This window comes from Eubalaena glacialis, chromosome 11 (assembly GCF_028564815.1).
Source record: "Eubalaena glacialis isolate mEubGla1 chromosome 11, mEubGla1.1.hap2.+ XY, whole genome shotgun sequence".
NCBI lineage: Eukaryota > Metazoa > Chordata > Mammalia > Artiodactyla > Balaenidae > Eubalaena > Eubalaena glacialis.
This window is the reverse complement of record NC_083726.1, coordinates 588,197-603,264: the sequence shown is the minus strand read 5'-3', so window position 1 is coordinate 603,264 and position 15,068 is coordinate 588,197. Positions and strand designations below refer to the sequence as shown.

General features: G+C 66.8%; 1 protein-coding gene and 1 long non-coding RNA gene across 6 annotated transcripts; one reads left to right on the top strand and one right to left on the bottom strand.

Moving 5' to 3' along the window:
- The first annotated feature begins 331 nt into the window (after positions 1 to 331).
- TRABD (TraB domain containing) lies at positions 332 to 10,619 on the top strand. 4 transcript variants are annotated; one of them, XM_061204891.1, is made up of 10 exons: positions 332 to 418; positions 5,387 to 5,455; positions 5,762 to 5,840; positions 6,240 to 6,406; positions 6,601 to 6,741; positions 7,314 to 7,424; positions 7,520 to 7,659; positions 8,785 to 8,957; positions 9,042 to 9,153; positions 9,272 to 10,619. In XM_061204891.1, exons 2-10 carry the CDS (start codon positions 5,423 to 5,425, stop codon positions 9,447 to 9,449), a joined length of 1,134 nt encoding a protein of 377 aa, XP_061060874.1. In that variant the 5' UTR covers positions 332 to 418; positions 5,387 to 5,422; the 3' UTR covers positions 9,450 to 10,619. The 4 variants fall into 4 exon arrangements, with proteins under 4 accessions (XP_061060874.1, XP_061060878.1, XP_061060876.1 ...); XM_061204893.1 differs by having other exon boundaries at positions 338 to 418; positions 1,107 to 5,455; XM_061204894.1 differs by having other exon boundaries at positions 339 to 418; positions 5,239 to 5,455.
- On the bottom strand, positions 9,295 to 14,993 carry LOC133100607 (uncharacterized). Of its 2 annotated transcripts, none has more exons than XR_009702502.1 (3): positions 14,707 to 14,993; positions 10,396 to 14,074; positions 9,295 to 10,259 (listed from the first exon to the last, which is right to left on the bottom strand). It is a non-coding gene; the product is annotated as an uncharacterized LOC133100607 (long non-coding RNA). The 2 variants fall into 2 exon arrangements; XR_009702503.1 differs by having other exon boundaries at positions 9,295 to 10,595; positions 10,845 to 14,074.
- Positions 14,994 to 15,068: the final 75 nt, after the last annotated feature.

Here is a 15,068-nt window from a genome sequence, read left to right as displayed (position 1 = left end):
CCCTTTTACTGACCGGGAGCTGCGGCCAGAGAATTTTGGGGCGCTTCGCAACGCCGCCCCAGTCGGGTGGCAGGCCAGGGACTCGAACCCGGGGCGCTAGCCGCCGCTTGAATCCTCGAATCCCGACGCTGGAGGCGGGGCGGGGCGAGGAGGTGCTTTCTCGCGCGCGGTCTCCTGGGAAGTGAAGTCCGCGGCTGCTCGCGCGCGGCCCCCTGGGAACTGTAGTCCACGGGCCCGGGACAGGTTCGCTGCAAGGGCGGGCCGAAGGCGCGCGGAACTACGCTTCCCGGCATGCCGCGCTCCGCCCGGCCCTCCGGCCCCGGCCCGTCTGGCCGCCCCGCCCCGCTGTCGCGGTCCGCCCCGTCTGGTGGGGCGACGAGCCGCATGGAGGCCGGCTGAGGAGCGCCGCCCCGCCTTGGTACGCCGCGCGGCACGGGCCTGGGGCGGGGGGCGGCGCGCGGGGGCCCCGGCGGGTCGAGGTCAGCCCGCGGTCCAGGTCGGATGCTGCCCCGCATCGGGCCGGGCCGGGCCCAGCCAGCCCCCAGCGTGAGGTCTCGGGCCGGAAGGATCAGCCCCGACCTCCGAGGAGTGCGCGCGGGGCCGGAGTCGACGGCGAGGGTCGCGAGGGTTCGAGGGCTTGGATGGTGCGGGCCGGGGGCGGGGCCGGGGGGCGGGGCCCGGGGCCCGGAGTCGGGGGTCGGGGCCGGGGGCGGGGTCGGCCGGAGTCCGGGGCGGGGGACCAGGCGTGAGGGGCAGGGTCCCCTCCTCCCCAGGCGGCGGCGGCAGGGTCTCGGTGGAGACCCTGGGCCCTTCTGCGTGCTGGAGGCCTCTGCCCTTCAAGCCGAGCAAGCAGGGCTGCCATATGGGCAAAGGAGACCAAACTTCCGAGGCCTTGTAGGTCTTTACTTACCTTGTTTCTGTGAAGAGCTTTATTGAGACATAACTTACATGCCATAAAGCACCACAGAGTTCACGTATGCGTCTTTGTGAAAACTGTCCCGAGAAAGGAAACCAAAGCATACCGAAGACAGCGAGGAACTCGCTCAGAAGTCCTCGGCTGACTTTGGGCGTCAGGGCAGCCTCGTCAGGAGATTGATGGTTTTCAGGTTGAATCCTCCTGGCTTTCGGGGTCCCCTGGAGAGGAAGATGTCCAGGCCACCAGCTCGGCGCCCTCCTGTGCAGGCTCCACTCTCCCTGGGCCTCTCCCTTTTGCCGCTGTTGCCCCCTTGTGTGGCTGGGAGGGAGCCCTGACCTTGGGGCCACTGGTCAGCCTTACAGGATGGCGGTGATGTTGCAGCCAGGAGAGGGCCTGGCACGGTGGGCGGGCAGGCCCCTACCCAGCGCCCTGCAGTGGAGGTCAGTGTGGGGACCCAGCACTGGGTAGAGTCCAGGTTCCAAGAGGGTTGGCCAGGTGTGGTAGGCTTCCAGCTCAGGTGTGAGTTGGCATGTGCCCTCTACCCCCATCCTACTCTCGGCCACACCTCCATAAAGCAGAGCCTGCCAGACCCAGGAGGGTCTCCGGTGGCCAAGGTGCCCAGGCTTCAGAAGTGGGGATGGATGTAGGGGGTCAGGGCTTTGGGCCACACCCTGCTGCCTCCCAGTTCTCCGGCCCGCTAGTCTGTCCAGTTTGGAACCCTTGGCTTTGTGAGCAGGCCTAGTGGGTTGGTTGGGAGATGGTTTTTCTGGGAACTCCATCAGCTCTGGGTCTGGGAGGCAGTTTCTGGCTTCCTAATTTTTACAGGGGTGAATGAGAGAGAATGGCTGTCTCATCCTGCTCTGCAATCATGACAAAATACCACTGAAGGGGGCTTAACGGTTTTCTCACAGTTCTGGAGACAGAAAAGTCAAGATCAAGGTGCTGGCTGATTTGGTTGCTGGTGAGGGGTCTTTCTTCCCGGCCTCCAGGCAGCTGCCTTCTCACTGTATCCTCACCGGGCCGCTCTCCCGGGTCTCTTCCGAGGAAGGCTCTGATCCCATCCTGGGGCACAGTCTCATGACCTCACCCAACCCTCACCATCTCCCAAAGTCCCCGCCTCCTAATTTCACCCCCACTGGGGTTAGGGCTTCAAACTATGAGGGGACACAGTTCAGTCCATAGCTGCTCCTGGAAGGGGACAGCTGCCTGGGCTGGGCAGGCGGGAGCTGTGGCTTGCCACGCAGCCTGCACTCTCTGGTGTCCTCAGGTCTGTCCTGCCAGGGGCACCCAGCAAACCGTTTCCTGTGCTAACACCCCATCCAGCAAGAGCACCTTGACACGTTCCCTGGGGGTCCCTAATGCAGGTGGGGCTCTCCCTGCCCTGTGAGCAGGTGCATTCTCTGGTGAACCCGACAAGATAGGTCCTCACGGGGGTCAGGGATTCCCTCGGATTTGGAGCTCGTTTTCCTAGAAGCGTGTGGGTGTCATCTGCGTGGAGCCAGATAAGGGTGGTGTCCCTCTCTGTGGACGAGTCTCCTGAAACCAGGTGGCTGGTTCTCTTCATGCCCCGGCAGAGGGAAGCGGAGGTGACATCTCAGTGTGGCACGCCTCGTGCTGCTCGTGGGATGGCTGGGTGGCTGCTCTAACCACCTCGGCCCTAAAGGCAGGAGCTAAGAGCCTGGCGGGTTGGAACGACTTGCCCGAGGCCGCACCGCGCCAAGCGGCAGCCTGAGATCTGGCCAACCCTGTAGCCGTGCCCCGCAGCACGGGTGCTGGCAGCCGCCTAGAGGACCGGCCTCGGTGGCCAGGCTCCGGAGGCCTCTCCCACCGCTGAGCCTGGTGCCTCCCCAGGCCGTGCTCCGTAGACAGTCCGGCTCAGCAGTGACACCTGTTGGGGGCGGTGAGCACCTGCACTGGGCAGAAGGGTCTGCTTTGTGCCGGGCTCCCCAGGGTCTCGGCGTTGGTGGCCGCGGCGTGGCCAGGTTGCCGGGCGGAAGCCTGGTTCCGGCCTCCCTGGGGCTGTGCTGGCTGGTGGGAGCTGGGCGCTGGAACCTGGATTTAGGAGGGGGCACATCGATCTCCCCGCGAGGGTGTTAGCCTGGGGTCTGCTGGTCGCTGCAGCCTGTGGTGGTGTGATGAGCTGCCATGACCCATCGTCCAGAGATTTTGTGGCCAGAAACACAGCGTGCGGGTGTGGGAGATGGAGGCCGGGCCCAGGGTTCTATGGCGTTGGGCCCTTTGCTCCCCTCCCGTAAATATTTAGAGAGGCTCGGGTCCCAGTCGTAAATATTTGAAAGTGCATCATGGTGAGTGGGGCTCCCTAGGGGAGGAGGGATTGATGACCCACTGAACTTACTGATACGTCCTACAAGGGTATCAGCAGGGGCCCTGGCTGAGGTTGCAGGAAACCAGGGTATTGGGAAGTGTGTGCATGTGATAACATCAGAGAGACGCTTCTCAGAATCACGGGCTCTTGGCCCTGAAGGGGCCTCGGTGGCCTTCCTGCCTGACCCCTCCCAGGCCAGGCGCCCACCCCGGCGAGCTCGAGGGGACCTGGGTCCTGGTGCTGCGGTTGGTGGCCCAGCCATCTCGGGGCTCAAGGCTCGTCTGCCCCCTGGGGACAGAGGATGCGTCTGGCCTGGCCAGGCCAAATGCAGGGAGGGCAAGGGCAGGGCCGACCCAGACCTGTGACCCCCACCCCTGTGGGAGGGAGGCTGAGGCCTCAGTGGCCCTCCTCTTACCGGCTGTCACACAGGTTTCCCAGGACAGCACTGGATGCTTCCTTAAGAAGTTTCTCTAGTACTTTGGCAGCCTTGTGTGAAGCGGACCGGGGGGATGCTCTCCTGGGCCGGCTTGGGAACCTGAGAGGCGGGCGGGCCCCAGCTCGGCCACAGACACAGCTTCCTGTTTCTATTTCGGTCGGTGCCTTGCATCAGTGGAGCGCTTTCGTCTGTGAAGTGGGAAGGAGGCGGCCCCGGGAGTGGTGAGGCCGGGTGAGCCGCTGCCCGTGGGGACCGGGCGCCCCCGGAGCTGCTGCTCCTTCCCCGATGGTGGGGCGCCCGGGGGCCCAGGCCGGGCTCAGACCCCAGAGCCGGCTCCCCTGCCCCGTGCGGAGGCCACGGCTCTGCCTGCCACCCTTCTCCGCTGGCGGGCCTGCCCCCTTTTGGTCCTGAGCCAGTTTCTCTTCCAGACCCTTCCCCCAGCCTCATTTCTTCCAGAAGGCACAGCCGTCCTGGGATAGGCTGCCCTGCGCTGAGCCACCTGCCCGAGCCGGTCCTCCCGGCCGCAGGCGAGGAAGCGGAGCTCCCAGCGGGCCGGGAACAGAGCCCGGGTTAGGGTTGGGCTCAGGGTCACGGGGTGCAAGGGGGAAGGAACTTGACCTAGCGTCATGTTTATTTATTATTTGTTTTTCCTCTTTGTTGTGAAAGTGCAACAGTGAAACTGACAGGCGCCCCAGGGGTGTCCCACTGCCCGCATGGGGCCTCCCGGCACGTCCCATCTGTTCACGTGTGACAGACACGGACTCTAAAAACCCACGATACGGCGCCCACGACTGAAACCAAATTAGAGTCGTTCCTCACGTGACGGTCTCCAGTCACCTGTCAGGTTCTCCCGCGGGCCCCTCCTGCGGGTGCCAAGCCCCCTGTCCTTTGGCGGCCAGACCCCGGCTCTAAACTCAGAGCTGGAACCAGAGGCTCTGTCAGACTCTGGTTTGAGTTTCCGGCAGGATTTTAGGAGGTTCGGGTGACGTCCATGTGGCAGATGTCCAGGACAACGTGTCCCGGGCCCAGCGCAGATCTTCTCTCTGGTGAGAACAGCCTTGCTGGGCTCCTGCACCCCGTCTCCCCTCCAGAAGGGACAGCACAAGCGGCTCCCGTGTGACCTCCGGGGCTCGGCTCCTAGCTCAGCTTCTTGGAGTTTGTGCCTCTTTTCTTCAACCAGAAGAAGTCTCGGTTCTCAGTGAGGCCGACACACCTGTGCTGTTCGCCATCCCTCCCCCTCCTCCTCCTGAGTCTGTGCCGACGCTTGTGTGACGCTGCTGGTGACATGTATTGTCACCACATGTGGCTCCTGAAAGCGGGGCTGCAGCCGCACCGCCTTCCGCGCCAGCCCAGCACACAGGTTCCCTTCTGCCGCCTGGTTTTGTCTTTTTAGGGAATTTTATAAATTGTGTTTTATTCCAAAGTCAAAAAGGAGGCATCCAGGTCTGGCCAGCTGCCCCCGCGGGGTATCCCCCTGCTGGGCGAGCAGGAGGCCGGGCGGCACGTCCTGCCCTTGGGTGACTCAGGCTCACCACCCGGGTGTCCCCACCCTGCTCTCAGCCCCGCACCGCAGATCCCTAGATCACCCGTGCCTGGGGCCGAGGTCCTGCCCGCGGATCATTCCCGACGGACGCGGCGCCACGGGGCGCTGACCCCTGTGTCTGGCCCCGGGGCTCCAGGTGAAGACGCGGCTCCTGTGTCTCCTCAGGCTTCACTCGTCGCTGCCGGCAGCCGCCGCCCCGCCATGGAGGGGCAGGAGGAGCAGCCCCCTCGCGAGGTCAGAGCCCTGGGCTGGGGGCTGGGGGCCAGGGCGACCCCGTGGAGTGTGGGGCTCCCCCCTCCGTGAGGCTCCCTGGGGTCACCCTGGCCTCTGTGCAGAGAAGCCCTTCACTGGTCTTCCTGGGATGTTGCTAGTCAGCCGAGGGGCCCGGGGCAGGGCGCCCTGAGGGTGGGCCGCCCGTGAGGAGATTGTCTGCGGGGCACGTGGCTGACAGTCCCGGGGGTTGATGGAGCCACCGCACGAGTCCTGGCAGGCCCCGGAGAGGCGAGTACCACCACTCGAACGCTCCCCTTCCCTCTGCAGGCCAACACAGAGCCCATCGTGACTTCAGGGGGTTCGGAGGTGGTGCCCAGGGTGCTCCCCGGAGAGCCCCAGAACCTGTGTGCGTGCTCCCTGGGGTCACCGTGCCGGGCGGGAGGGGCTTGGGCTGGGTGATCTCCAGAGCTTGTGGTGGACCAGGGGCCCTGGCCCACCCTGGGGTGTTGGCGGGGGGGCTCTTGAGCGCGAGCAGGGCTGCGGCAGGAGCCCCCTCCTCAGGTGGGGAGGCCGGGTGCCCTGCACAGCCCCCCCGTCCTGGGCCCCTCGGCAGCCTGGGGGCTCCCCTCGGAGTGGGGCCTGGCCACACGTCCTGGTGAGCAAGGACCAGTGGCTCGAGGCCGGGAGAGGCCCCCATGTGCGTCCGCGTTCCGCGGGGCAGCACGCACCCCCGTCCCTGCGCCCCGGAGGCCCAGGCCGCCCGTGCGGGAGGATGGCCCTGAGCTGGGCCTTGCTATCCCTGCAGCCGACGTGGACGCTTTCAACCTGCTCCTGGAGATGAAGCTGAAGAGGCGGCAAGAGCGGCCCAACCTGCCGCGCACGGTGACCGAGCTGGTGGCCGAGGACGGGAGCCGCGTGTACGTGGTGGGCACGGCCCACTTCAGCGACGACAGCAAGAAGGACGTGGTGAAGGTGAGGCCCGTGAGCCGCCACTGCTGCTGCTGCAGGACACGCAGACCCGGGTCGTCCCTCCCTCCGTAGTTGCTTCCAGCACCGAGCTGTCTCCACGGCGGCTGAGCGGCGGTGGGGTCGCCCTGGGGGTGGGCCTCCGGGTCCGGCGTGGCTCTGCCCGTGGGGCCCGCGGTGAGCTGGCGTGTCCGTCGCAGACCATCCGGGAGGTGCAGCCCGACGTGGTGGTGGTGGAGCTGTGCCAGTACCGCGTGTCCATGCTGAAGATGGACGAGCGCACGCTGCTGCGTGAGGCCAAGGAGATCAGCCTGGAGAAGCTGCAGCAGGCCGTCAGGCAGGTGCGCGTGCCAGCCCCGTGGGGACTCTGGTCCGGGACCCTTCACCCTGGCCCGAGGGACAGTGAGGAGAGGCGGCTGAGGCCCCAACCCCAAGGCAGGAGCTGGTCAGGGACCCTGAGGGCCCTGGGAGTGTGCTGGCAGGTCACCAGGGGCGGGGGTGGGGGGCCTCAGCGTGTCACGTGGCCCAGAGCTGCGACCCCACTGCGCCTCGCTCAGGGGCTCTGGACACAGGACCCAAGTCCACTCACACTGACAGGTGCCCCAAGGGGGATGTGGGCAGAGGAGCTGGGGGTCTGGCGTGGAGGGGTGAGGGGGAAAGGGGGCACCCGTGGGGCAGAGGCCAGGCAGCCGGTCCGAGACTGCGCGGCCTGCGGTGGGCCTGCTCTGGGAAGGTTGTCTGAAGGGCCAGGAGGGGCCTCTGAGCGTGCACCGTGGGTGAGGCGCCCACCGTGAGGCCCTGCTGGACGTCAGCTTGGCCCTCGCTCCTCCCCAGAGCACAGGGCAGGCCTCCCGCAGGGCCGCAGGCACCTCGTGCTCTGCCGCGCGCCGGCTGACCGGGCCTCTCCCTGCAGAACGGGGTCATGTCGGGACTTATGCAGATGCTGCTGCTGAAGGTGTCCGCCCACATCACTGAGCAGCTGGGCATGGCCCCTGGCGGCGAGTTCAGGGAGGCTTTCAAGGAGGTGGGCCCGGGCCCGGCCGGGGAGCGGAGGGGGCTCGGCGCTTGGGAGCTGTCCGGGGCCTGAGGCTCCCCCGCCAACACCCAGCCTCTGCCCAGGCCAGCAAGGTGCCTTTCTGCAAGTTCCACCTGGGCGACCGGCCTATCCCCGTCACCTTCAAGAGGGCCATCGCCGCCCTTTCCTTCTGGCAGAAGATCAAGCTGGCTTGGGGCCTGTGTTTCCTGTCGGACCCTATCAGGTAGGGCCCCTCGGCCTCCCGGCCCGGGAATAGTGGCCAGTGGCCTGAGATGCCCACAGAGCACTCGGTCCACACCTGGCCTGGCCCAGCCCGCCATGCGGCACGCTCCTCTCATTCTCGGGCTGAGCCTCCTTCACGCAGGGCCTCCCCACCCCTTCCTTCTGCCAGGATCCCAGGCAGAAGGTGCGGGGTCCCCGCCCTGGGTCAGCCGTGCCCGCCCTGGGTCAGCCGTCCCCGCCCTGGGTCAGCCGTGCCCGCCCTGGGTCAGCCGTGCCCGCGCTGGGTCAGCCGTGCCCGCCCTGGGTCAGCCGTGCCCGCGCTGGGTCAGCCGTGCCCGCCCTGGGTCAGCCGTGCCCGCGCTGGGTCAGCCGTGCCCGCCCTGGGTCAGCCGTGCCCGCGCTGGGTCAGCCGTGCCCGCCCTGGGTCAGCCGTGCCCGCGCTGGGTCAGCCGTGCCCGCCCTGGGTCAGCCGTGCCCGCGCTGGGTCAGCCGTGCCCGCCCTGGGTCAGCCGTCCCCGCCCTGGGTCAGCCGTGCCCGCCCTGGGTCAGCCGTGCCCGCGCTGGGTCAGCCGTGCCCGCCCTGGGTCAGCCGTGCCCGCCCTGGGTCAGCCGTCCCCGCCCTGGGTCAGCCGTGCCCGCGCTGGGTCAGCCGTGCCCGCCCTGGGTCAGCCGTGCCCGCGCTGGGTCAGCCGTGCCCGCCCTGGGTCAGCCGTCCCCGCCCTGGGTCAGCCGTGCCCGCCCTGGGTCAGCCGTGCCCGCGCTGGGTCAGCCGTGCCCGCCCTGGGTCAGCCGTGCCCGCCCTGGGTCAGCCGTCCCCGCCCTGGGTCAGCCGTGCCCGCCCTGGGTCAGCCGTGCCCGCGCTGGGTCAGCCGTGCCCGCGCTGGGTCAGCCGTGCCCGCGCTGGGTCAGCCGTGCCCGCCCTGGGTCAGCCGTGCCCGCCCTGGGTCAGCCGTGCCCGCGCTGGGTCAGCCGTGCCCGCCCTGGGTCAGCCGTGCCCGCCCTGGGTCAGCCGTGCCCGCGCTGGGTCAGCCGTGCCCGCCCTGGGTCAGCCGTGCCCGCGCTGGGTCAGCCGTGCCCGCGCTGGGTCAGCCGTGCCCCGGGCTGGCGGCACGCCCTTCTCCCCCAGCAAGGATGACGTGGAGCGGTGCAAGCAGAAAGACCTGCTGGAGCAGATGATGGCCGAGATGATCGGCGAGTTCCCCGACCTGCACCGCACCATTGTGTCTGAGCGGGACGTCTACCTGACCTACATGCTGAGGCAGGCGGCCCGGCGCCTGGAGCTGCCTCGCGCCTCTGACGGTGAGGACGGGCTGCCGGGCAGTCCCTGGGGACCCGCCGGGGCCAGTCGGGTGGGCGGTGCTGACGCGTCACTCCCCCCTGCAGCCGAGCCCAGGAAGTGCGTCCCCTCCGTGGTGGTGGGCGTCGTGGGCATGGGCCACGTCCCTGGCATCGAGAAGAACTGGACCACCGACCTCAACATCCAGGAGATAATGACGTGAGTGCCGCCCGCCCACCCCTCCGCCCCACACACCCCACCCACGCAGAGCCGGGCTGGGGGCTGGGGGATCGTGCGTCCCCCAGCCAGGCCCAGCCCGCCCTCCCTCCCCCCCCAGTGTCCCCCCGCCGTCCATCTCCAGCAGAGTGTCCTGGCTGGCCGTGAAGGCCACCTTCTTGGGCCTCCTGGGCTACGGCCTGTACTGGATGGGGCGCCGTGCCAGCAGCCTGGTCTTGTCACTGCCTGCCGCCCAGTACTGCCTGCAGAGGGCCTCCGAGGCCTGGCCACACAAGTAGGAAGGACAGAGGGAGCCACCACGTCCGTCCAGGGGGCTGCCCACAGCTGCTCCTGTGACACGGCCGAGGGGCATGGGGGGCCGGCCCCCTGAGGAGCTCCTGGGTGCCACCCCCCATGGGGGTCCAGCCTAGCCTCGCCTGCCCTCTCCCAACCCGCCCAAATAAAGAATTATTTCACTGTCTGAGCTCGGGCTTCCCAGCAGCCCCCCTCCACCCTCTCCCTGCGGGCCGCTAGGAAGTTCACCGGCCCGGGATGAGCTGGCGGGGGAGGGGTGAGGCGCGGTGGGCCGCAGCCGGCCAGCCCCTACCTCACTGTGCCTTCTCTCCGCGTCGCAGGGGGCGCCTCGCGGGGGTGCCGGGCCAGCACGCTGGCGAAGGGCAGCTTGGCCCGTGCAGCCCTTCGCGTGGCTCCTTGGCGCCCCCTGAGGGGGCGGTGGCCCCGGGTGAGCGCCAGCAACAGCTGTGCCTATAGAGGTTGTGTGTTTCTGGCTCTTAAAAGCGTCTGAAACTTTTCTACTCAGGTAATTTTAACTTAAAACAAACTGAAACAAATGTCAGGAAATACTAGCCTTAAATCTGGTTGGGACAGAGAACATCTTTCTCTTGGAGTCTCGGTCCCAGGAAGACAGGGGTGTGGCGAGGGTCAGTTTCGGCCATGGGCAACCAGGCTGACCTCCAACCGCTGCCCGTCCGGCTGCCCCCGTGGTCTACCTCCAGCCGTGGGGGGCCCAGGGCCGCCACCGTCTCGGGGTGGAACCTGCCTGGCCCGCGGGCGGTTGAACCTGCTTCCTGTGCAGCTGGTGGTGGGACCTGGGGGTCACCCCGACCCTCAGTGGATGGGTGGCAGTTGTCCTCCAGGGCCCGCCAGTTTGCGCAGGAACCGCCTTGGGTACAGCCGGGCCCAAGGTCAAGCTGGCCCCACACAGCACTTGACCCCGGTCATTACCTGTTTGCGTCGTGTCCTGGTCACCTGTTTTCGACGTAGCATCTGTGCATCCCGTCAGGGGCCCAGGGCCACGTTTGGTTGTGTCTGTGTTGACTCAGTGTCTAAATCAGGTGAAACCCACGGCCACAATCTGGGCCGGGGAGCCTTGGGCTGGGCCATGTCCTTGTCATTCACACGCTCGTGTACACGTCCCTTAGAGACTGAAATAAAATTTAATTTTGGAAGCCTGTTTTGTGAAATGTGCGGGAATGGGACTCAAGTACAGGGAGGATGGGGAAGGGCATCAGGATGTTGGTGGCACCCACCCATCCCTTGTGGACCCCTGCCCTCCTAGTCCACACCCTGGGGCTCCCCTCCCTGCTCAGCCCCCCACCCTGGCACGCCGGAGGGGAGGAGGTGGGAGCGAGCCCAGCAGCTTGAACAAAACTCAGTGGGGACCAGCGGCTCACATCTGCCCAGAAAGGCGACTGAGCATGGAGAGGCGTGTGGGCTGCCCCGGGGGCACGGCAGGAGGCCGGCGGGGTGGCGCTTCTCCACAGTGTTTGCCCCCCCAGGAAGCATGGCCGCCGCCCTGCGCTGGGTCTCGGGGCTCTTCTGCGTCCCTCTGCCCTGGGCCAGCTCTGAGGTACATTGTCAAAGGCCGGTAGGAGTGGGTGGCAGGCCCATGGTGGGCCAGGGGCTCCCGGGGCTACTGAACTTCCCTCTGCCCGCGGTCTTCTCTCCACAGGTCCAGGCGGTCCTGCTGGAACCCCAAGGTCTGGCCGGGTGTGGGGCAGTGGGAGGGGCCCGGTGCATGCTGGCTGGGTGGCCTCTGAGCTGTTACCCACAGGTCTGCACCCTGCAGGCTTCTCACTCCCCGTGAGGACCCACCTGGGTACCTGCCCTGAACAGCCTGGGGGAGGGGCAGACAAGGACCAGGCCCCCTCCAGGCTGGTGTTAGGGGGGCCAGCTGGGCCGGGGGAGGGAGGCGGGGAAGCCAAGGCAGACCCTCCTAGGGCAGCAGGTGAAGGCCATGTTGGACCCACAGGGAGAGGTGGTGTCCAGGGGCAGCGGAAGGAATCGAGGGTCTGACTGAGGGCTGGGGGCCAGCAAATGCTAGGAGCCTGAAGGCCAGCCACTTCCAGAAGGGAAGAGGCCTGAGGCAGGTGTGGCCCAAGGTGAGAGGACAGTGGCTGCCCGTCTGCCAGGACCAAGGTTATAAGTCATCTGCTGGATTGTCCATGGGCCCTTCTCAGGCTCTGGGTCTGGTCACCTGGAGAACTCCGACCCCTCCTGGCCCGAGTGTTCCCCAGGGAGGGACTGCTCTCAGATCTGGGTGGAGAACCAGAGGGCCCCAGTGGTGTGTACGCCAGCCAGCCAGAGCACCCAGTGCCCCGTCCAGGAGAGCAGCCTGCAGTTCGTGTATCACTTTGGCAAAAACAGATGTTACCGTTGGCGGTTGGGAGGGAAGGGCCGCGCCAGGCCAGACAGAGATGCTCTCTGAGCGCTGGCCACAGTCAGGAAAGGAGAGGAGAAGTCTACTTCCAGGGGAACAAAGAAAGATGCCCAGAATACAAGTTAAGTATAAAATAACATCCATTAAATTGAAGCCATCAGCCTGAGGCCTGGAGAGTTACTTTAAATCTTCACCCTATTTCTGAGAATTTAAACGTATTCCAATGCAAGTTTGTATTACACTGACAAGCAGAAAACCAAGGTTTCATTTTTCAAACATATAAAGAGTGCTTAGGGGAGAGCGGACATCCCTCCCCCCTGGACCGTGGAGAGGCAGGCCCCTGCGATCCGCCAGGCACAGCCAGCACAGGAGGCGCTGACGTGCCCACCCCACCCCAGGTTCTGTGACAAGCGCGCAGACAGTGGTTGGACGGTGATTCAGAGTCAAGACTGGGGCGGGGAGAGGCTGCTGGATTTTGAGAGGTGCCGGCAGGAGTACAAAGAGGGCTTTGGAGACGGGGGAGGTAGGAAGGCTGTGCAGCCAGGGCCCCAGGGCCTTGTTGAGAACACAGGGCAGGCCTGAGCCTGGGTGCCCCACTCCCCGCAGGTGACCACTGGCCGGGGCTGGAACACATCTTGGGCCTGACCTCCCAGCCTGGCCTGCCCACCGAGCTGACGGTGGATCTGCGGGACGTGGGTGACCACTCGCTGCGGGCCCGCTCTGACAGCTTCCGCGTGAACCAGGGAGACCGGTTTTATTGGCTCTACCTCTCGGCCTGTACTCAGGGCCACAGGTGAGTGCCTGGGAGGGCTGGGGGCTCTCGTGCCAACCCCCTGCCCACAAGCATCGCGGTTTGCTGACATGCTTCCCGGGCTAGGGGCTGGGGAGAAGGTTGGGACCCCAGAGTCCCCAACTTCTCAGCCTACTTCTGCCAGCCTCAGCTCTCCGGGAAAGGATGTTCCTCCTGGACTACCTGCCGGGGGGCCCAGATGGCCAGGATCCATGATGGGGGTGCGGCTGAAGGGCTGCACAGGGGACACCGTACAGGGGACACGTTCCAGGGCTCTGGCGGCGCCCACAACCAGGAGGGCTGTGGCTTCAGCACGCTGCACCACACGCCCGATGGCTGAACGCCCTGCGCCGATGGCCCACACCTCTGCCAGCTGCAGCCGCGAGCCCTCAGGCACCGTCTGGTGGTACAGCGATGGCGGCCAGGCCAACCTCAACACACCGAGGCCGGAGCGCACCAGGGCCGACTCAGGCATGCGCTGGACGACCGTGGGCCGGCCCTGCGCTCTAGCGGGCTGCGCACTCGCACTGCGGCCCACAGGGCCTAGGCCCGCCCTGCAAGGATGGTGCAGCCTGGCTGTCGGCTGAGTCTTCTTTGCAGGGAGGGGCCAGGAAGGGGCCAAGCTCAGCTCCCATGCATCAGGGCCACGTGGACCCTGCGCTCCAGCGGCACCTGCAGGTACCGGATGGGCCTAGGGAGGTCCAGGAGGCCACGCAGCCCAAGAGTGAGGCAGAGGCAAGGTTGCCAGGGCTGGGAGGGCCACTGACCCTCCCGCACTGACCTGCTGAACCACTGGAACCCACCAGATGTTCCCTCTGCTGTGAGCTCAGGCAGGGCAGGCAGCAGGGCACAGAGCCCGGCACTCACAGGCCCTCAAACACCCAGTCCCACCAGATTCCAGAGTAGGGGTAGGACAGTGGGGTGAGGCGGCCAGGAGATGGGGCAGGAGGGCCTGGGCCTGGGGAAGAGGGGAGGCTCAGGTCAGGTCTCCCAGGTAGCTGGGAAGGAGGCTGGGAACAGGGGCCCGCTCTGCCAGCAGGCCACGTGGGGAAGACCCCAGGTGGGTCCAGGTGGAAGGGAAGCCGTCAGGCTGCAGGAGGGGGCTCCAGGGCGCCGAGCACCTACCAGGCCCTCGCCACGTTGTCCCCGTTGTCCGTGGGACCCCCCACCCCACACAGAAGGCAGTGTCATTGCTCATGGCAGGGAAGAGGACCCTGAGCTGGAGGGGGGTGAGGGCTTCCCCGAGGTCACAGCGCCGGCAGGGGCGGAGCTGGTTCACACGAGGTCTGGGGCACCATGCTGGGGCCCCAGCAGGAGGTTCCGAGGCGTCTCCCTGAAGTTGGTGTGGAATCGGGGCGGCGGGAACGGAACAGCCCCGGCCACGGGCGAGCTCGCGAGTTTGTCTGCAGTCTCGGGTGTGACTCTGGGTCCAGGCGGGCAGGGGCTTGGGAACCCTGCAAAGACCACCCGCGCCACGCAGGCATCAGCGGGGTCCCCTGGGGGGCCCTCCACAAGGCTCTTCTGAACTGGACCCCTGAGTCATTCTGCAACACTGACCCCAGCTCCTCACCTGGGGGCGGGCCCTTCAAGGCCAGGCTTGGCCCTCCCCGCCCTGCGCCCACCCCAGGCCTCCTGGGCATCTATGGGGGGTTTCTCTGGCGCTGTTCTGGGGGAACTGGTGCCCAGATCATCAAGGCTCCCGCCCTTCCAGAGCGTGGGTGAGGAGAAAGACACACAGGAAACAGGAAAATAAGGGAATGAACTAATTTCAGAGAGAAGTGCAAGGAAAAACACAGGGTGACAGGAGGCAGGCAGGAGAGGTGGGCCTGGGATCCAGCCCGCGTGTGAGGAACCCTGCTTGGAGCGGGGAAAGGGCAGGAGCAAAGGCCCTGCACGAGGGAGTCGCCGGGCTCCAGGCTGGCAGGCTCTCGGCTTTGGCTTCGCCCTGGGGCTCTTCCTGGCCGATAACTGTCCCCCGACTTTCGGCCAGATCTGGACAAAGGTCCTCTTTCCCTCCTGCCCTGTGCGCAGTGGGCAAAGGACAATCCAGGGCCAAACCTCAGCAAAGCGTGGGGCCGGGTCTGACCTTGGCTTCACCGCGGAGTTGGGCGGCACCCCGGAGGTCCCCTGGGGACGTCACTCGTCACGGCCACCGGCCCGGAGCGCTCAGCCCGGACTAGCCGGTGCCTCCGGGGCGGACCTCCAGGGACCTGCCGCTGTTGCGCAGGGCAGTCATTCCGGACGGCCCAGTCTCCGCCGCGCGCTCCGGCCCTCAGCCGCAGCCCCGCGGACCGGGACCCGAGCGGGCCGGGACCTCGCAGTCCCCCAGGCGAGACCTGGAGCAGAAGCAGATAGATAGCGTGACCAATCAGAGCCAGGCTTTCGCGGGCGCGGCCCCCGGCAATTGGGCGGCGGAGCGAGGGGCGGGGCTTCCGGTCGGGGCAGAGG